At 38.0% G+C, this 20,906-nt stretch overlaps 1 protein-coding gene across 4 annotated transcripts; it reads right to left on the bottom strand.

Moving 5' to 3' along the window:
- Positions 1–57: 57 nt before the first annotated feature.
- On the bottom strand, positions 58–20,599 carry LOC122059314 (DAZ-associated protein 1-like). Of its 4 annotated transcripts, XM_042622031.1 has the most exons (17): positions 20,393–20,593; positions 17,425–17,520; positions 16,125–16,179; positions 15,954–16,043; positions 13,052–13,117; positions 12,883–12,948; positions 9,239–9,330; positions 9,051–9,096; positions 8,235–8,289; positions 7,446–7,522; positions 7,188–7,266; positions 6,915–7,078; positions 6,658–6,762; positions 4,332–4,613; positions 3,086–3,190; positions 1,734–1,871; positions 58–749 (listed from the first exon to the last, which is right to left on the bottom strand). In XM_042622031.1, the coding sequence occupies exons 3-17, from the start codon at positions 16,149–16,151 to the stop codon at positions 681–683; spliced, it is 1,461 nt and encodes a 486-aa protein (XP_042477965.1). In that variant the 5' UTR covers positions 16,152–16,179; positions 17,425–17,520; positions 20,393–20,593; the 3' UTR covers positions 58–680. The 4 variants fall into 4 exon arrangements, 3 of the variants coding, with proteins under 3 accessions (XP_042477965.1, XP_042477964.1, XP_042477966.1); XM_042622030.1 differs by lacking the exon at positions 17,425–17,520; XR_006134022.1 differs by lacking the exons at positions 58–749; positions 17,425–17,520 and adding an exon at positions 3,793–3,858 and having other exon boundaries at positions 1,838–1,871; positions 20,393–20,599.
- Positions 20,600–20,906: the final 307 nt, after the last annotated feature.

The following is a 20,906-nucleotide window of genomic DNA, read 5'->3' as shown; positions in this document are numbered from 1 at the left end:
AAAAAAAGAATAAACCACATTCCTAACATTGCTTAAGGAAATGAATACCACCATCACTGAACTACAAATAAAATGAACATAACCATAAGTGAAAAACTTTGAATCAAGACAACCTACATACTTTCGTGAAATACAACTATGAAAGACCAAATCATCAACTTTTCTTTTCGTTTCCCCTTTTAGCACGAGATATATATATATATATATAACCCCCACCCCTCTCCCCACCCCACCCACCCCCCCTGCCCAAAAAAAAAAAAAAAGCCTTCCTCCCCACTGAATCAAGAGGGCCAATACAACTGCAATCAACCTATTGTCAAGGATATCACAAACAGTGCTGGCAGTAATTGTCCGATCAACCACTTTTCTTGTAATGGTCACCACTGAATTTCGTATATCAACTGGATCATATGTAACAGTGGGTGCTGCTGATGATAAGAGGCCAGTACTCTAAAAGAAGAAAGTTCATTTAATCGTTAGAACCACAAGATAGTTCCTACATCCACCACCCAATCAAGGTTTTCGCCATCAATGAAGGTAATTTAAGGAATAATTTCCTCGTGCCGCCATTTTCTTGTAGATATGCTGACTTTAGAGGTTACTTCGTCCAATTAACATGTCCTCAGCAGTAATTGGCAGCAGACCAGCCTTCACCCAATGAGTTACAGAGGAGATTGGATCTAGTAAGGCTTATACCGTAATGAAGTTCTCAATGGCCGACTTGTGGGTGTATCACGGAATTGCATCAACTGCAAAACACAAATGCAGATCAAACATGAACAAGAAGACTATACAAGAAATAAAATGTAATATCCATCATTCCAAATATATGCATCAAAAAACTTGACCTATCTCCCTGACCTTACAGTTTAACACCACATACAAAACACAAATGGCTTTAGGAAAAATATAAGGTACTTATTCAGATGGCAACCAATGAATGAGAAAGCACATTTCACAAGCAGACAGGAGGTATCAAATAGCCTAGACTGCACAATGCAGTACCTAGACAACGTATACAGAGACCAGGAAAACAGGTGGTTATAAATATCAGATTGGATGTCTATTCCAACATGAATGGTTCTCGCAAGCATAAAAGAATACAACATATTGCAACCATTGACAGGTGGCATCATGGGTTACCTAATAGAAACTTTACAATTATTTTTTGAACTCAATGAGAAAAGTGTATCATAAAAGTGAAAAATAATATACATATTGAGAAATTATACTAAAACCATGGTTCCTCATTGAGTGGATTGAGGTTCAGGGTTTCGCACTCTTCACTTGGATTTACAAACATGGATCTTCTTCAAGGCCAGACAAGTTTCTATAAATTGTAGGGATACGGAACCCAATCACTCTTAGGTGGGGCAAATAGAAATTCCTGTCTTCAAATAAATTAAACACACAGGTTTTGAATTTTTACGAAAGATGTTAGAAGACTGCAAACAAAATCATAAAATTGAATAAGATCAAATAGTAAATGGTAAAGCATTAATAGGTGGAAGTGGAAGTGGAACCTATACATTCACTACCTTCGGCAATCCAGAACCGAATATAATGTCATGGATGAATTTTAAAGTGATTCTCCCCCCACACCCCCCCCCAAAAAAAAAAAAAAAGAGGCGAAGCTGTTTAGCTCATAGATACTACTCCACTCATGCCATACGTTCAATTTGAAATAGAGAAATAATAATATAAATAATAAATAAATAAACAAACAAACAAACCTTGCTGTCATGGGGTTGATTGGTGAATATATTTTGCTGTGTTTGAACAGAATGATCTGAAGTTGCGGCAACAACAGCAGAAGAGTGATCTGTACTCGTTTCATCATTTTCTAGCGGAGCTGCACGATCCAACACAATCTGCGCATGAATGCAGCATAAGAACAACAGTGTCAGAAATAATTAAAAAACAATAGAGGAGTAACCAAAATTACAATACAGCTGTTGAAAATAGGAATCTGGACCCGACAAAAAGACTCAACGTGCAAACATGTAAATCCGAAATTTTTGTAGCTTTGAATGGTTTTTTTTTTCCTCATAGAAACCTCTGAAAACTCCAAAAGACACATGTCCGGATCACATTGGAGGTAATGGAGAAAATAAAATTCAGGATTAGTATCCCCAAATTATTGATATCATAATCACTGTCATCATCACCAGTTTTGCAAGATCAACAACTCATGCCTACTACTCTGTGGGCCACATCTTCTGTCAAAGCATAGAAGCTCACACTAGACTGATGACTTGAATAAGTACTAAGATAATTCTACTACGATTAGAACCCCACCACCCCAAAAAAAAAAAACCTAAGCATGTTTGTTTCTATGTAAAATGGGTAGGAAAAGAAACTGTAAATCTTTAAATTCGAGAGTTATCCACTTATGCATCAGAAGTAAAAAAGAGAGGAAGGGTTCACTATTTATGTCCAAAAACTGTAAAAAGGAACACAGAAAGTACACACAAGCTAAAACTGAAACAACTGACTTGGAAGGCTGAATCTGATTGCTGGTGGTAAGTAGTTGAGTCTTGAGTGTGATGATTAAATTACTGAAAGCCTAGAACCACAGAAGCTGTATTCAGAGTCTCAAAAAAGCACTATTGTCATCCAGTGATCAGTCAATTGACAACTAGTTGACTGATATAGAAGCTGGAATTACTTGGTCAAAGGCTTGACTAGAAACCATAATTCTTCAGTTCAAAGCCATACTCCAGCAGAGCTCATGCAGGAATAGAATACAGTAACATCGATTCACAGATCACTCTTAAGTCAACAAGATTCGAACTAAAATTTTCACTGAAAAGCTGGTTATGAATATAATATTCCCAACATCTTTTTTTTTTTTTTTTGGTGGTGGGGTGTGTGGGCGTAAATATTCTCAACATCTACATCAAAATATCTTGAAGACACAAATTCTGCCCTAGAATCTTATGTATCTTTCCAAGTTTCAAGAAGCAAACCCAGCTGAAATTCCATCGGCAAAAATCATAATAAACCAACCATAATGAGAAAGTCAAGTGACATTAGCAACATGTAAATCAAACAACTAATGACAAAAAATTAACATAAAGCACACCTTCTGTCCTAGAATCCTATGTCCTTTTTGAGAAGCATACTCGGCTGAGATCTCTTCAGCAAATGTGATAAAACCAAACCCTCTATGAGAAGTTTTTGTGTCATCCTGTGGAAAACAAATTAAACAATTAAATCTTGAACAAGCTAAAAAATAACAGGAACAGAAAGTAGAGGTGTTAGTTAAGGAAATAACTATATACACCATAAAAGAAAATTACACTATATTGAGTTCCACGCCTTTCGTAAAAATTATACCAAAAAATCTTGTCAAGTAATGCCTAACAACTGCCCAATTACGATGGTTCTACTCCATATTAAACTTAAATAACAAATCAAATATTTTTTCTTAAAGAGTGAGGATTTACATAAGAGATCACATAATATCAAAACTAACTCCATAGAAGCATTCTGGTGCCAATATATCTAAGTCTGTAACAAGAATAAAAGTCATCAGTCCATTATATCCTATGTTTATCAGACCAGTCTAACAGGTCAGGCTAGCAGCTGCAAACCACCCTCGAAAACAAAAAACCAGAGATTTGTCATGTTTCTTTGGACCCATTAAATCCAGGTTTAAGTATCTCTAAACTTTATCTTATGAGAAAAAACAACGGTCAGCCAAGAACTACATCCTATAGGGTGGAGGGGAGGAAAAGAGGAATTTATGAACTTTGACTTAGATCAAAGAGGGGAAAGAAGAGATCTAACCAAGACATAACCCAGTCCGGCCAACACAAACTCTGCACGTTCTGGTCAATAAGTTTTTTGTTGTTCCTGTGTCCAGGCATTAGGGGAACACATTAGGGAACAGTATGCCAGAAAAAAATTTGTATCACAAGAACAACGAAAGCCAGGAGCACAATTGGACAGGAAAAATGGCATTTGTCTACCAAGATAATGAAGTATTTCATAGACACTCTTTACTAGTTTCAGAGGGAGTTCCCACAACTTGACAAAAAGGTTTTACAATATACTAATCAATAAAAATGAGCAGTACATGTATATTCAGACCTCAAATCTATTTAATACTCGTGGTGCATAGCTGCCAAGACATATGGTGGAATGCGAGGAAGTATTTAAGCTGTGAATTTACATTTATAGACAAGAGGTGAACATAATTATATATATATAGGCTGACGACTGGCACACGGTTGAACATTTGGGCACGACTTCCTCTCAGGATCAGTAATCAGGCCTGGGAAGCAGTCCGTATGTAGCATGGGATAATATAGGAAGAAAGTATTCACCTTGGGAAGATACACGTCCAATACATGTCCAAACTGACTGAAATGCAACCGCACATCAGTAGCAGTGGCCTCAACTGGAATGCGTCCAATAAAAAGTTTTTTCCCCCACTTAGAACTTGAAGCAGTAGACGGCTGGGTGGCATTCTCACTTTCGGTTGTGGCTCCAACCACCAATTCATTTGGAGGCAGACTATGTTGACCTCCAAAATAGGGAACTGAACTCACAGGAATATGTCCCGTACCATGAACATGATCCGTAGGAGACGCAGAGTCTACAGCAATCTGCATTCAACCAAATTTTGATAGCAATGGTATCACATTGATGGATAAAAAACTAGACAGAATAACTAGCACATCTGAGTATAAAATGCCACATTTTATAAAGCCCCCACATCAAGAAAAATAGTCTCCAAGCGTTAAATCAGCTAAACAAATCAAGATGTGACATGGCATAAAATGGGCTGCCTAGTCAATTTTTCCTAGGTGTGTCTCCCATAAAATGGAGGGACAGAAGGATCATACAGCTAGTGGGTAATCCACATATCTTAAAAATATACAGAAAATTAAAGTGTCTGAAGTAAATGAGGTTTTACAGAAAATGGAAAAAGGTAAAGCCATAGGTCCAAATGATTTGCAATAGAGGTGTGGAAGCGATTAGGAATGAATGGAATAACTTTGCTCACGAAATTGCTTAATAAGATTACAAGGACAAGAAAAATGCCAGATGAATGGACAAAAAGCATTGTAGTTCCAATTTATAAAAATAAAGGTGATATTCAGAGACATAATACTATAAAATAATAAAACTTATGAGCCATACTAAGAGATTGTGGAAGACAATAATTGAACCCTTGCAAGAGAATAATTGAAACCCCCTGAAACAAAAATTAATATTTTGGATAACCAATTTGGTTTTATGCCAAGAAGATCAATGACGAATGCTATTTATTTTCTTAGGAGACAAATAGAAAGATTTAGAGGATGTAAGAAAGATCTTCATATGGTCTTCACTGACTTGGAAAAGCTTATAATAAAGTCCCTAGAGAATTAATTTGGTAATAGTAATTGTTAGAGAGGAAATATGTTTCGAGTAACTATGTGGACATGATTAAAGATATGTATAATGATGTAGTGAGTCTAGTGACTAGTGCAAGGAGGTAGGGTAGTGAATTCCCAACAAAAAATTAGATTGCATCAGCATTGCGCCTGTATTTGTTTACACTTATCATGGGTGAGCTGAGTGAGCATAGTTGTCAAGGCGTCACCAATGCATCTAGGTAATTTCTCCTAGATGGGCGCCTAGGTTGCATAGGCGACATCTAGGCTCCTTGTTGGTGTCGCTTAGTTTCTTACCCCCCCCCTAACACCTGGTTAGCCTAGATGCCGTGTCAACTATGGACTAGAGACATTCAAAATCAGGTCCCTTAGTGTATAACTTTTTGCTGATGATATGATCTTGGTGGATGTAAAAAGAAGGTAGGGATAAATGCCAAGCTAAAACTACGGATATGCATCTTGAAATCAAATAGAGTATATGGAGAGTAACTTTAGTAATAGTAGGACTGAAAGTGGGGTAGCAAAATTTGATGATAGGGAGGAAGAAATAGAGCAGGGAGGATGAAGTGGAGAGATGCATCTGGAGTGTGTGTCATTGATGAATCCCTTTAAAACTCAAAAGGAAAAGTTTCAACCATACAACCATAAATGAGTATGGAGCAGAATGCTGGGCAGAATGCTAGGCAGAATGCAAACAACACATAAACAAAGTGTAGATGAAATGAGGATGTCGAAATGGATGAGTGATAAAACTAGAAAAGATAAAAGGAATGAAAAAATTATGGCAAATTTAAGAGTAACTCAAAACACATGATAAGTTGAGAGAATGTCGTTCAATGTGGCACAAACATGTCAATAGAGGCCTTTAAATGCTCCAGCACGGACATATACAATGGAGGCCTTTGAATGCTCCAATAAGGAGCATTGATGAAATTTAGATTAGAGGAGCTAAAAGAGCCAAGGGTAGGCCTAAAATGACCCTAGGAGAAGTGGTGAGGAAAGCATTGCATAGCATAGGGCTAGTAACAAGTATGCCTTGGAATAGAGCTGATTTGAGAAAGAATATTCATTTAGCCGGCCCCATCAAGTTAGGGTAAGGCTGAGTAGTTGAGTTGGGAAACCCACAAAAGGTATTCACCTAAAGCATCAATTAAGTTATCAAGAATTTATACTTGTAAGAGGTTACAACCCTCAACAGGCTTTGCCCCTCTAGTAGTGTAACTCTTCTTCTTTTAAATATATTAATGTAATGCAATGCTTAGTGAGATACCTCTCGACCATGAATAAAATGTCTACGACGGGCCACACGTGCAGCTGAAGCTTCATCTGCAAATGTTACGAAACCAAATCCTCTATGAGAAATTTTCTTCGGATCCTGTATACCAACACAAAAGATGGTATTATACAATATCTCAAATAAGACTTTAAACATCACTGTACAAAAACGTAAGTGTGAAGACCATAATTTGACATGGAAAACAATCCTGAAAAGTTTAGCCTTGAGAATGGAAGAGTAACCATCTATACCTTTGGCAGGTAAACATCAACAACCCATCCAAACTGGCTAAAATATGCGTGCAAATCATCAGATGTGGCTTCCGCAGGAACACGACCTATAAACATCTTTTTCTCAGTTTTTGTGAGGGAACTTTCCACAGCATGTCCACCGCTGTTCCCAACTGAAATGGTATCTGCAACCAATGTATACCCTGAGCTAAATTGGCCAAATGGACAGAAGATGGAAAAATGCATTGGCTGGATGTTCACTTGCTAATATTCTTGAAATATCACTTTTCTTACTGTCAACTATATTTGGCATTCTGAAAGCTTGAGGCATCTTGAGACAATGATTGGAAACCCTCAATCCTCTGAATTCCTCCTGTAAGAACACCCAAGGACTACCACCTTAGGCTGAGGAAAATAACACAATTCTGGCAGTCGCCAGCAGGAGTTAACTTGCAGTCTAGTATGAGAGACATTTTCTACCATCTACTTATAATTGTGGCACTGTATGTAAGAATATGAAGTTTCTTATGCACCAGGTAAACAGCGGCAGACCTTTGGAGTAGCTCGATCCACAGCAATTGTAGAACCGCCAAGTTCATGTGTCTCTGACATTAGCTGGTCTACGGAGTCTGCAGGCATGGTAAACTAAATCATAAGAATTTGGATCACACCTAAACTTCTTGTATCACAAACAAATAGCCTTCGAACCAGCATATTGGATTTTGGGAATTGACAGTTTATGAATTATTGATAATATTATTCAATTTTTACACCTAAAGGTGTTCCTCCTAAACTTGGAAACAGCTTCTCCTCCAAAGCAGGGGTAAAGGCGGTGCAGATTTTCCCGTCCGAGACCCTGCAGTGGAGGGAGCCTTGTGCATGGGTTGCTCTTTTTTATAATCCCATATAGTGCAGCTTAGGTGCTTAACTAGACACCAGACCATAGCCTTGGTAGTTTGTATCACAACAACTAAGCATTGCTGCGTCATTTTGTTGGACATACAAGGTACAAGGACTTAAGAAAATCCTGTTGAGCTGTTATAGTGATGAGAATTCATCAATTCCTTGGACTGTTACTTGGAGGCCAGTCTACACTTGAGCAAGTAATTTCTTTCAGACATAGGACGAGGTCAAAATTTTCTTTCAGTGTTGAGAAGACTGGTAGAACAACCACTTCACGCATATATTTAAATGTAAGTTATTAGACCTCAAAACTATCTGTTGTAACTTTTAAGTGTAACAAAAGATGGTAATTCAGATCCCATTATGCCGATCTGTAATATGTAAGTAGCATTAATACCCCTTGCATCAATGCTATAAAACAGAAGCTCTGAAAAATACCATGATTTTCATAAGTGACAAATCCAATACCCCGATGTTGCTTTGTTACAGGATCCTGAAATGCATTGAAGATCGAAGTTAAACAGCTCAAGGAAAGGATAGAAGCAACAGGAAAGCCACCTAAAGTCTGAAAGTAACCAACCAACAGGCAGGTACACATGTAATTCTGCTAAATCACTGCTTTGTCTCTAGATCCTAAAATGCATTAAAGATCAAGTTAAACAGTTAAATGAAGGGCAAAGGCAATTGTAAATGACCATAAACCAACACCAATGCGGATCGCCTGACTTAAATCAAAATCAGATCAGACCACTACACCTTATTCCACAAGCAATATCAGGCTTTTGCCTTCAGGGTAAACAGTTCCACCAATTGGATCTCTCTTCTTGGCAAGTTGGGAGTAGATAACGTTAACTAAGAAACACATGCATATATATTTGATCCAAGAATCTTCCACTAGGACCCCTGTTTTTCACCAATAGGGCTTCACTCCTTCGCATACCACCTGCTCCAGTGTATGTTTTAGCCCAATACATTCCTTTTTACTGAGGGAGAGGGGCATGCCTCAGAAAAACAAGAAACCAAATCAATGGAACTACACCATGCAGAAAATCATAGATTTAGCGGAAATACTTGACCATAACAAAATAACATGGTGTTCCAAAGAGCCACAACAGATACTCTTGTCAGATGAACCTCACAGACTGAGCAGTTGCAAGATATAACCCTGAACTACTAATTAAAAAGTAAATAAAATTCACCATTAATACACTTCCCCCCCCCCCCCCCTAATGAGACCATTGATTTGGGTATTACCTTTGGCATGTAAACATCAATTACTGGACCATACTTCATGAAATAGCTGCAATGACCAACTTTAGCCGATCAAATTTTGGAGTCAAATGATATTGCACCAAATAGAGCTGGGGAGAGAGAGACAATAGAAATAAAAATTCCTAGATAGCATATGGCAGAAAAAAATGAAAATATAAAATAGGCAAAACCTGTGGAACTCATCATCAGCCACACTTGGAGGTACTCTAGCAACAAATATACGAGTACTTTTCTTGGAAGAAGAAGAAGACAGCATTTCCTCCTGCACATAGGGTAGAGTTTATAGACTAATATTTTTGTCCAAAAAAAAAAAAAACTGCAGGCATCATTATCACTGATAGAATTTACAACATGGGCATAGATCATAGACGGCAAAGAGATCCCCACATTTTGAACAAGAGTGCGTGAAATTTGTTCCACTCCAAATATTACAGCAACAAAATGATGGTCGTTGAGCAATCACACAAACCACATTGGCCCCTTCAGCAATAGGGGTCAAGACACAATGGTGAAACAAGAAGAAAATAAATTCCTCTATCTGAATTGGGAAAAAAAATTAATTTCGGTATCACAAGATAAGGTGAGAGTTACCCACGCCACCAGTGTGGGGGAATCTCCCATGCCACACCAATGGCGGGGCAGAGAACGGTATTCTACATGGGGCCCCACATGGTCAGGATAGGAGAGAAAAATATAAAAAAAAAAAAAAAAAAAATCATGTGAGAAGGATTTGGTACATTGGCAGCCTGGGACACTTTTACCCCCACAAGATACTATGAGAGCATGTGAAGAAATGAAATACATATAAAGCAAAGATATCATTCAATTTATTGCTATCAAATACATTAATTCCAGCCAAGTGTTTCTTCTCAAGGTTAACTCTCAATCTTGTGGTCCTCCAAAGTATTATATGAAGGTCTGAATTTTTGACGTAGTGTTCCCCTGCCTTGCAAAATACCTCCAATGTCATCAGAAAATTGGAGGAACCTTCATTGATCTCTACTGATCCTACCACCTCTTACCCATCTTCTCTTTTTCAATCTTGCAAAAATGCAATGAAGAATACTAAACAGGAGAACAGAAAAAGGATCACATTGTTTTCTCCTTTTGTAGGCAGGAGGAGGAAAAAGCATGTGCGACAATCCTGTCAGTGCCCATGAGTTTAACTGATAGCCTCCCTATCAATTCTCTCCAAACCCTTCCAAATCTTTTCTTTCCAAACATATCAAAAAAATAAAATCCCAACATATATCGTCACAAGATTTTTCTCTGTCATTCTTGCCCACCACAGATTTCTACCCTTGCTTCCATTTTCTCGACACTTTCCAACACTATTAAAATCTCATCAAGAATTTTACTTTCTCAAATAAAAGCCCCTGTGGTCATGTAGTTATCCCTTTAAGCATGGTGTTCAATCTCTTGGAAAGGATTTTAGTAAATCATTTTGTATGCCATCCCAGTGAAGCTTATAGTCTGAATCTTTGGGGCTTTGGAGATCAAGGAAATGACTATTAGAGATAAAACTCGTTCCACCAACAACCCCCCCCCCAAATGAAACTCCCAGAACCCGCCTTATTTCCCTCATTACAAAATCACCACTTTTATTTCCTCACTCTAAAATCTCTCGAGTCATACTGCTTTGTCCAAAGAGAAACAACCCTAATCAGTACCCTACAATTCTAGCACAACTGCACAAGACTAGGAATTACAAGTGTAAAATCCATTCAAAATACAGAAAAATTCTTTCAATTAACCTAGGGTTCTCAACCTCAACTGTAAATTTGAGAAGCTAATTTTTCCTCCTATCTTCAACAGGCTGGTAAAAGCACCTCATTTTAGCATCTCCTTCTTTGAACAATTCAGAAAGGCAAACAATTTAGTAGTACAGATTTTCTAGGATTGCCTTACAACAATGCAATCAACCATACCAAAGAAAAATGAAAGCAGGAGGATGTCTATGGTGAACCTACTGCAATTTTTATGTAGAGATGTGCTAAAAAACAGTATCTATTGTGGGAATCTGGATCTTCTAGGATCACTTTGCAACTATGAAATTGACTGCACCAAAGGAAAATGAAAGCAGCCGGATGTCTATTGTGAACCTACTGCATTTTTTATGTAGTGTTGTTGTGCTCAAAAACATCATCTATTGTGGGAATACGGATATTATTCTATCTGAACCTACTGCAATTTTTATGTAGTGTTGTGCTCAAAAACATCATCTATTGTGGGAATATGGATATTCATTCATGTTTGTGTGGGGAATTGTGCTTGACAGATTCATAGGATGGATCATTTAAAAGAACAGCAAGCGCATTTTGCAAGCATCAAAGAAGGAAAGTGCATTTATCAGAAAAGAGGGGGAGGGTGTGAGGAAAATGTGATGCACCTTTTAGCTATGGGATTTTCGTTCATGTTTGTGTGGATAGTTGCACTTGTTAGATACTTAGGGTAAATCATTTAAAAAACAGCAAGAAAATTTTGCAAGCGTCAAAGAAGGAAAGTGCACCTATCAAAAAGGGGGGGGGGGGTTAGAAAAATGTGATGCCCCTTGTAGGAAAGACAAAATGGAGTCATTATGTTTGGTGTAGAATTTGATGCCTCAGAATCATTTAATTCTCCATGGTTCTTGGCTCTTGTGCAATGGAGGAATAGGATGAACTTTTTGCTTTGGCATTGTGTTTATGGAAAAAAAAGGAATTGAAGAATTTTGGATGCCAAGACAGGGAAATTCCAAGGGGTTGGGGGGGGGGACATTGAGCATCCACGCCTGACTAGGCAATAGGCATGTGATTTAAAGGAATTTATTAAAACTGAAAAACATTCTGTGCAAATTAATTGTCCACTCTTGATAGAAAATTGATAATCCTCCTCTTTCGCCATTTTGTTCATTCATGTAAATGGAACCTGACTCCTAATGCCACATTCTACATTCCAATAAATCCTTAAAAACTAATGAAATCATCTTCTTGCTGATCAACTTCATTATTTCAAAAGGAAGAGAAGAAATATCTCTTTTGTACTGGTTGGAGAGGTGAACTGCAAGAAACCAGAACTTTTTATTCTTCTACCCTGCTTTTTTGAGTGCAACACCCCAAACTGTAGAAGATTGGGAGAACAGCCTTAGAGATCTCCATAATGTCCTCTCCTCTTTGATATATGATAATAGCATGTAAAACGCTAAGGAATTAGTAGACATATTTCTTTCCTTCATTAATAAAGGTTGTTACTGTAGGGATTAGGATGTCTAGTATCCCGTCTCATGGATTTGTAGGCTGATTCTGAAGTGCCATCAAAAGCCCATAGGGACCAAGGAAAATATTTTCTAGGGTTATATGGGTATTTCGGTAAACTGGACCTATATAATGTTGATATGATTTCGTAGTGAGAGTATTCTCTGAATATGAGAAGGTGTGAAGACAAGTGGCTGCAACCCTATTCTCCATTATCAATGAAGAAGTTCTCATCTCACCATGGATATAGGCAATCTTGCTGAACCACATAAATCTGCGCAATTTAGGGGTTTTCATTTTTACAGTTACTTATCCCAAAAAAGGAAATATAGTACTCACATATTAGTGCAGGAAAGCATAAAGAAGACAAAACCATGATTTATTAAATATATAACAAAGAGAAGATTACACAGAACTTCCTTTGCCATGAATTGAGACCTGATGAATGAAGATCACAATCCAAAAAGTTACCACCAGTGACGTGAAAATCAATAGTTTGGAAAGAATAAATACATTGAGGTGAAAAATGAGGGAGACTGTCAGTCAAAATTATAAACATATATATTCAACAATGAACTTGCCTTGGGAGTTGCAACCTTAACCTCGAGTGTCCTTCCACTAATATTATGTTGAGCTGCAACTACTTTCTAGCAGAAAGGAAGGGATGGAAAGTTCGAGCATTTTACATTAGAAGTATGTTGTTCACCCAATCTATAGCATTAATGACAAACATAACCCAATAGTCCATACCTCCACATCTTCCAAAGAAGAAAATGTTACATAACCAAAACCACGTGAGCGCCCAGATGCACGATCCTGATAGCAAAAATAGAAAATTTCTTTGGTTCATTTGAAAAAATCAAATGAAAATTCTTACACCTTCACTTCAATTGGGATACTTACAATAAAATATAAAAGCTTGAATATCAGGCTAGAAAGATGACAAGCTGTTGAGTAATAGTTCCAATGTCATAACTAGTAACAGGCTAGGAACTGTACTCCCCCACAGAAAACACTTCCCTTACAGTAAATATGACCCAAAAAAATGTGTGGCATTCAAGGAGGTTTAGTCACATTACCTGGTATGTGTATGAAAGAACAGAAATTTCTCTCAGTTTCAGGTCGGAGATGGCTCAAAGATGAGGTTTTGGGAGGATCTTTGGGTAGAGTCATTTACCTCTTGCTTTGATTTTCCCAAATTTATGCAATGGTGCTGCATGAGAATGCCTGAGACAACACTATATGATGATTTACTGGGGCAGAGGTCGTTCTCTCAAGGAGGACTTGGCATGACCAAGAAATAGATGAGGTGGCTGACCTAGTGCAATTCATCTGGAAATCCTCGATGGATGTTTTGCTTTGATCATAGAACGTGAATGTAGTTAGGGGAATGTTCTCAGTCAACCTATTATGTGTCCTTATGGAGTTATGGGTCCTTACATATTCCAGATCGTGAAGATTTTAATGTACCTACCATTTGGAAGTCTAATGCTCCACCCAAGGATATTGTCTTTTCATGGGGTCTCTCACTCTTGACTAAGTCTTAACACCTTAAGTCTCCAGTCAAATGGTTCACTGGCAACTCAAGCAGATGTTCTTTTTGTAAAAACAATAGCCAATGCTATTCTAAGTTTTCCTTGCTTAAGAAGAGGCATAAGGTGCCCTCTCATCATGCCATTACATGGTTTCAGCTTTACATATATAATGACCACAATTATCAATGGAATTTTAAGTTTAACAAAGAAGTTTTCAATCCTCGTCCCCAGGTGTCACCCAGGCCAGGCATCAGTTAAGCAATGGATCACCTCGCGTGCCACATTGCCAAGGAGTCCTGACTGCACTGGAAGAGTGGTAAGATGGGTAACTTTGAAAGCAAAGGGATATATAGCGTGGTCAGGATGGTTAGAATTAGGTCATGATATTCAGACTTATAACTCCATAAGCTTCTAAATGTATTTCTTGTCATGAGTTGCATCAATCCAACACTTCAACCTACATCTTCAATGTTTTTGTGCTATTTTTGGTATGGCAAGACCTGCCCACTAGGGTGTCAACCGGTCGGGCAGGGCCAGGCCGGTCAAAGGTCTCAGTCAGGCTTAATCGGGCTTGACCACTTGGAAGCCTTGCACCGTGAACACTCGTTTAAGTAAACGGGCCTCGCTTTAATAAAAAAGAGAAATTATGAGATAAATCTTTAATAAAAAAGAGAAATTACATGAGATTATGGTTGTTCTTACAAAGAAAAAGAAGAGCTTACGACCTTTACAACTTACAAAATAAAGCTCAATTAAATCAAATCCTATTACAAAGCAAAAGGTAAGAAAGCTTAATTTGTTTCTTACTAGTAGTGGCAAAATAGGAATTTTATGTAGTATTAAAGGGGGGGTCAGGATCCTAGTTAGTTTATTCGCGTTTAAAACGCGTTTAAAACGGCGTCCCGTTTTTTTGCCGTTTTAAACGCCGTTTGCCGAATTTTTCACAGAAAGTCGGTAAAAAACGGGAACGGGGCTATTTGAAGTTTTTTTGCCGTTTTAAACGCCGTACCGTTTTTTTGACAGAAATAAAACGGATTTTAAAAAATATAAACGTTTTAAAATAGAAACGTTTAAAACGGGACTATTTATTTTGATTGTTATCTAAGTATTTAGAGAATTATTATGCCAATTTATGTCTATATATTGCCGTTTTTTTGACACCGTATTATTTAAATATAAACGTTTAAAACACGTATCGTCCGTTTTTTATTTTTTCCCCGTTTTTACCGTATTTGACCGTATTTTTTACCATCCCGTTCACGTTTTGATCCGTTTAAAACATACCCGTACCGAACAATGTTTTTTTGCCGTTCCCGTTTTAACTAACAGAGGTCAGGATACATCGAGTCGGTTCAATCCGGGCATATAAACGTGTCGGTTCGGTCGGGCGCCCGACGGGCTAGCTACTTGCACTGTAAACGCCCGTTTAGTAAACGTGTCGGACAAGCCTGACACATTTATTAAACGAGCCGGTCTAGGTCAGGCTATAAACGTGTCAGGCTCGGTCAGGCCTACAAGTGCGGGCTCAAAATTGACACCCCTAATCAGTGAGTGCCAAGCATAAAGCTTTGAATTTACTGTCAGAGACCTGGATTGATAGTATAGTTGCATTAAGCTGTATTTTCATCCTTGTGAACTATTGCAGGGTGCTAATTCTACTTCCAAAAAAATTTCATTCAATCCAACACAATTTTTGGGTTAATGCACAGAACTGCATCCAAGCACTCTAAATAATAGCAATTACCAGCTTAAAGAACTGTAGGTACATCAACAGTATCGGCAAACTACCCTTACCATTTCAACCAAAGATATCCTATAAGTAAGAAAGATATCAGGTGCTAAGGCATCTAGAGGTGTAGAAGGGAAAGTCAGAGATGATCCAAGGAGATACTATCTGCTAGTAGGTCAGTTCACAGTAAAATGTAGAAAAGGCAGCAAATTTGAATTGTTAGTTTTCCCATGAAAAAAAAAAATGTCTTTCCTGCAGTCAATTGCATATGATACTTTGGAGGACCAAAAAGCTGCATTCTGGCATCACCAGGCAAATGAGGACAAAGTAACCTTTCTTTTAAGCATTTGGCAAATAATATCAACTATTGGACAGATATTTGCAGTACCTTCATCACCATAACATCAGCCAACTCGCCAAACTGGCTCATATACTGTCTTAACCCTTCAGTATCAACATCCCAAGGAAGACCCAATACCTGCAAAACATCATAGGAAGGAATCAATTATATGATCAGACACATAAAAGATCATTTAAACTAATTGGAAATTCTACAAACCACCAATTTTTTGCCAGCAGGACACATTTGTTGCTACTTGCTAGTCTTTCACAACCTGTAGAGAAAAATCAACCATAGCATGATAAGAGTTGACATCAAAATGATGATCTAGAGTACTTTAACCTCCTGCAGTCAAGGTTCAAGTAACTGGAATCAGGGGCAGAATTGGCCAATTCACCTGCAATTAATCAACTTTTAGGATCAGGCTGTGAATCGGTGTGAAAAATAAAAAAACACAAAATTCAAATTTGAAGAGATTTTGGATAAAAAATGATGAAGAAATCAAGGTCTGAAGAATCCGGTAGGCACATATAACATTGCCAGGGGTTTTAAAGGGAATCGGCTGGAGAGACTAATTTGGATCAGATCAGGGAAGAGCAGCCACTCCATTTCACATGCCTGGAATTAGGAATTCGATTCCACAGACATTGCCTGTAGTGGGAAATCAAGACCAAAAGGCTTATTTTCCAACCAGACACTAGGAAGCCCTGAATCAGCATTAGGACGAGGCATACAGAAATGATTTTCATACAATGATTATTCTTCCTTTTAGGAAACCAAAAAGCTTCACTAACCTTAAGAGCATATGGGAAATTAACAAGAGAAGGTTGAAAAAATAAAAAGGACAGATGAATATCAAGAAGAAGCAAAAAAAAAAAAAGAATCGAAAAGGAGGCAGGAAGACAGAATCCAGGGAACACATGAAAACGGGAGGATTTCTTCAGGTACAATAGGAACATTTTTATGTGGAACACAGGTAATACACTATCGGCTTAGCTTATGGACCCACCCAAGTAACACACAGCTCAACAATTGAAAGGAATGGCAGAACTGTATACATTTAAATGTTGCAAGGGGAATGGTATGGCCCTAATCAACCAACTAGGGGAGGGTCACTTGGCAGACTAAGTAAAGGACACAAGGGGAATTAGTATTTATTATGTAGGTTAGACTTGGAAGTGAATCAAAAGGAAAGGTAGGAAGAAATAAAGGGGAGAGGGAGGGTCTATTGGAAAATGGGGGTAAAATCAAGAGAAAGTGAAGACTTGAAAGAAGGATTGGGTACATTCTCTATGTGGGAATCAGATTGGGTTGAAACTTAGTAGACAACTAGAAGATGACATGGATAACACATCCACAAAACTTAGTATGTCTTTTTTCACTATAAATTGTTGCAAAGGGGGATTATTAGGGATACTGGGAATTCTTCGTAAACATAGAAAGGCATGAGGAAGAGAGCATGTAATCCTTTCTCCGTTTTTAGTGAAAACTGCTCTCATCTCTCTATGGACGTAGGTACCTTGCCGAACCACGTAAAGCCTTGCGATGTGCTTGTGTGTGATTGTTTCTTCTTTCTGTTCGTTGTACCTTATGGATCATGACCAGGTTACAGTTTCTACAAGCAGATGCCAATGTAGTCAAGGCGATTCCAAATTTCAAGGCAAGTAACTTCCTCAATTTCGAGGCAACTAACTTGCTCAATAAAGTGAACTAGAATACTAGGTTATGCCTGAAAAAAATCATCAACATCAGCAACCCAACATTCTAGCAATATAAGCCTATACGATGTTGCAACATTTTGTAAAAGAATATTTCTAAGGTCTTTGATCATCAGCCCTGTCCATGTCCTCATTATGTCTTATGACTGTTCTTCCTTTTCCTCTTTTCTTCCCCCTTTTTATCAATCTCATGTCAGACTCGATGGAAACATAATTCTGCATTACTTTAAAGGGGACAAAAGCTAACCTTGAATTCCTGGTAAATTATTACTCAAAAGCAATCAATACAACACATTCACTCGGTTATCCTAAGGAAAATTTCTTCAGTTACCTATATGCTCAGTTTGGCGATGGAGGTATTTTATACAATCTCTGTGCAAAAGTAACATTTCTGTTTCATGAATGACCGACTGATTTTAGCTATGGTTTACCGCCTCTTTGAATAAAGAAAGCCATGTTTTAACAAACTTTATGGGCTATAATAAACGGGCCAAATAGCAGTCTTTTGCTGCAGTGTCAGCAAATATAATCAAGAAACAAGCTCAGGATCAGCTTATGTCCATTTGGTATGTCACGTAACCCCTATTCTCTTTTATATATATATATATATATATGGGTTTTTTCCTTCAACAAGGCAAATAGCATCCTCATGTTCTCTTCATCTTCAAATAAAATCCTATCGTTAACAAATTCAAAAATAAGGAGGGTATTAAAAAAATAGTTCAAGTTCAAGATCTGGGTTACAGAAAATTTTTATAATTAATTCATGAGGGGGGAAAAGAAAAATATGTTCCCATTAGATACTTGGGCTTCTGCTTGGACCCAGAAACTGCCTCACATAAACTACAAACGACTTACTAAACTTTCAGGATATAATCATCAACAGGCAGGTTCTCTATTGCACAGTTGGGCTTGATTTAATTTAGCAGACAGAAAAATAGCAACATACTTTTTGAACAAATGGTTTATGATTCTAGAGATAAAAGTAGATAGCATTTTTCTTGCAAGTTATAGAAGACCCAGGGTGAGGAAAAAAGTACAGATATTTAAAAATTAAACCTAAAGGCATCCCAAGAGGAAGGATTGGGGCCATTTCGAACTGAGGAATTTAGTGAATTGGAACATGCTTCTACAATGCCAAGTATCTCAGTTCCTAGGAACTCTGTGGGTTGGAAAGATTATAGACACCACATTCAAACCGCTTCCGGGGGTTTAACCTTTTCTCTTTTGACTCGGTTATGAAGCGCATGGATACAATTTATGCCTTGGAATGAAAGACAATTCCGAATCCACACCAAAAATTAATAATAAATAAAAATTTCTAATGACCCTTTGTTCTCACCCATCTCTCTAGAAACAACTCATTTGCCTCATCTGTCCTCCCACCACTCCCTGCCCTGTTTCTAAATCAAACTTCTCCTCCTCTTGGACATCCATCGCACCATCACCCCCTCCAGACATTGCTTTCCCCTATCCCTCTGCCTACACGGGGACCCTCTCCCTCCTCCCCCGTCTCCCCTCTTTCCCTTCAGGATCTTCTCTTCCCCTCTGTTCCTCACCGACTCCAGCCCTCTATTGTCCCCCGCCCCCCCTTCGTGTAAATCACTAGCGTCCCACAAAGAGGTCCATCCTGGACTATTTCTTGCCCAACAATGAGTAGCTACTGCCTCTAAGTTTGGATATCCAGCGGTCGTGTACTTTGCCATGACAATCTATTGTGATTTGGTGGGCATTCCTGCATTTATTGTGGCTTTTCAATTCTTGGTTCGTGCACAAGCTCAAAAGATGGGTCAATATGTCGAATTGTTGTTAGGGCTTTGCTAGCTAGGGCCTCTCCCGGGATGCCACCCTCTCTGTTTTTTGTTTACTGTGGTTTCTTTAGGTCTACGCCTCCCCCTCCATAAAGGCAAGGTCTTGAATTTTTTTTTTTGGCAACATTTGTTCCCTCCCCACCCCACCCCCTCTTTTTCCTATGGTAATGAATTTTTTATTCACCCAAAAAAAAAAAATTCCAATGAGTATATGGTGTACAACTGTCTCTTGCACTTATAAAATACAATGACAATGAATCCTTTCACATTATAATCAACAGATAAGATGATAGACTAACAAACGATACAGAAACTAACAGGATAGCCAATTAACAAGCCTCTTTTCTTTTATTGTTCCTCTCTTTTATCTTCTTTTTTAATTTCTCATATGTTCACTACCATGTTTCTATGGATGCAACTAGTGATATATTGATCTTACTTAAAGACATGTATGGTGCTGTAGATATCCAAGCATATTTGCACAAGATGGATAGGGCAACGAAATAGGAAGATAGAACCTCTAGAATCTTCAACTGGGCCATAATTACTCAACTCACCTGAACAGCATAGAACCTGAACCAGTTTATAAAACAATGTACCAGAATTTCCCAGTTTTCTACTTAACTTTCACCAGAAAATAAAGAACTTAATGACCCGGTAAAGTAACCAAACTGGAATGTGCTAACCAGAAACTAACACAACGAGACAGGTTCTGTTTTATGTATTTTGCAATGAAAATTCGGCTAAGAGACCTATGGAATAGTCTAAATCTCACAGAGAAAACTACAAACTCCATTTTCCAGTTAAAGGCAAGCTTCAAGACAAGAAAGCCACTGGCTATTCGGTTAAAATTTGATTTTGATCCAAATAACAACTCAAATTTACTCTCCAATCAAGAAAAAACAATAACAATAATTAAATCGGGCTTTTGTGAGAAAAGGCTATAACAAAATCTAACCTGATCTGAAACCGATTACAGCTGATTGCAGATGTCAAGATGATCTGAATCGGCTAGGAGTTCAGATTATGGCCGTCGTGAAAAGAAAAATGTCAGAATTGGATATTGGAAGGACACACTGATCCCGGAAAAAGAGAGAAACCAACCTTAACGGCTAAAAATTCACTCAATGGTAGGTAAATTTGCACAAGCTTGGGGAAAATGCTTTACACTGCAGGAGGGTCGTGTACGACCCTTTCACAATCTACAAGAGATTCTATCCCACATCGGCAGCGTGTAGATGCGACTTCCATATTATTAAGGAAAGTTATTATTTTTATTATTTAATTAATTAATTAATTAAATTAAGAAGAAGAAGGAGGTTGCAATAGAAGGCCATTTTCACCCCCTCCCAATAAACGCAAAATTACAGACTGAAAAGACATTTTTTAAAGCAAAATGCACCTGACAATAGTAGAGCTACTAGAAGAGGCAATAGAGGGGGATGTGATGCACTTAATCAACACCTGAGAGT

The sequence above is a fragment of the Macadamia integrifolia genome, chromosome 13 (assembly GCF_013358625.1).
Source record: "Macadamia integrifolia cultivar HAES 741 chromosome 13, SCU_Mint_v3, whole genome shotgun sequence".
In the NCBI taxonomy this organism is placed as follows: Eukaryota; Viridiplantae; Streptophyta; class Magnoliopsida; order Proteales; family Proteaceae; genus Macadamia; species Macadamia integrifolia.
The sequence above is the reverse complement of the archived record's forward strand: the minus strand, read 5'-3'. Positions and strand labels throughout refer to the sequence as shown.

Excerpts from the sequence above, each read along its gene's own strand:
- LOC122059314 (XM_042622031.1), bottom strand. The coding sequence starts at position 16,151 with ATGTGTCCTGCTGGCAAAAAATTGGTG. Across the intron at positions 8,290-9,050 it reads TTGATGTTTACATGCCAAAG|GATCCTGTAACAAAGCAACA; the intron begins GTAATACCCAAA and ends AATGCATTTCAG. Across the intron at positions 6,763-6,914 it reads TTGATGTTTACCTGCCAAAG|GATCCGAAGAAAATTTCTCA; the intron begins GTATAGATGGTT and ends GTTGGTATACAG.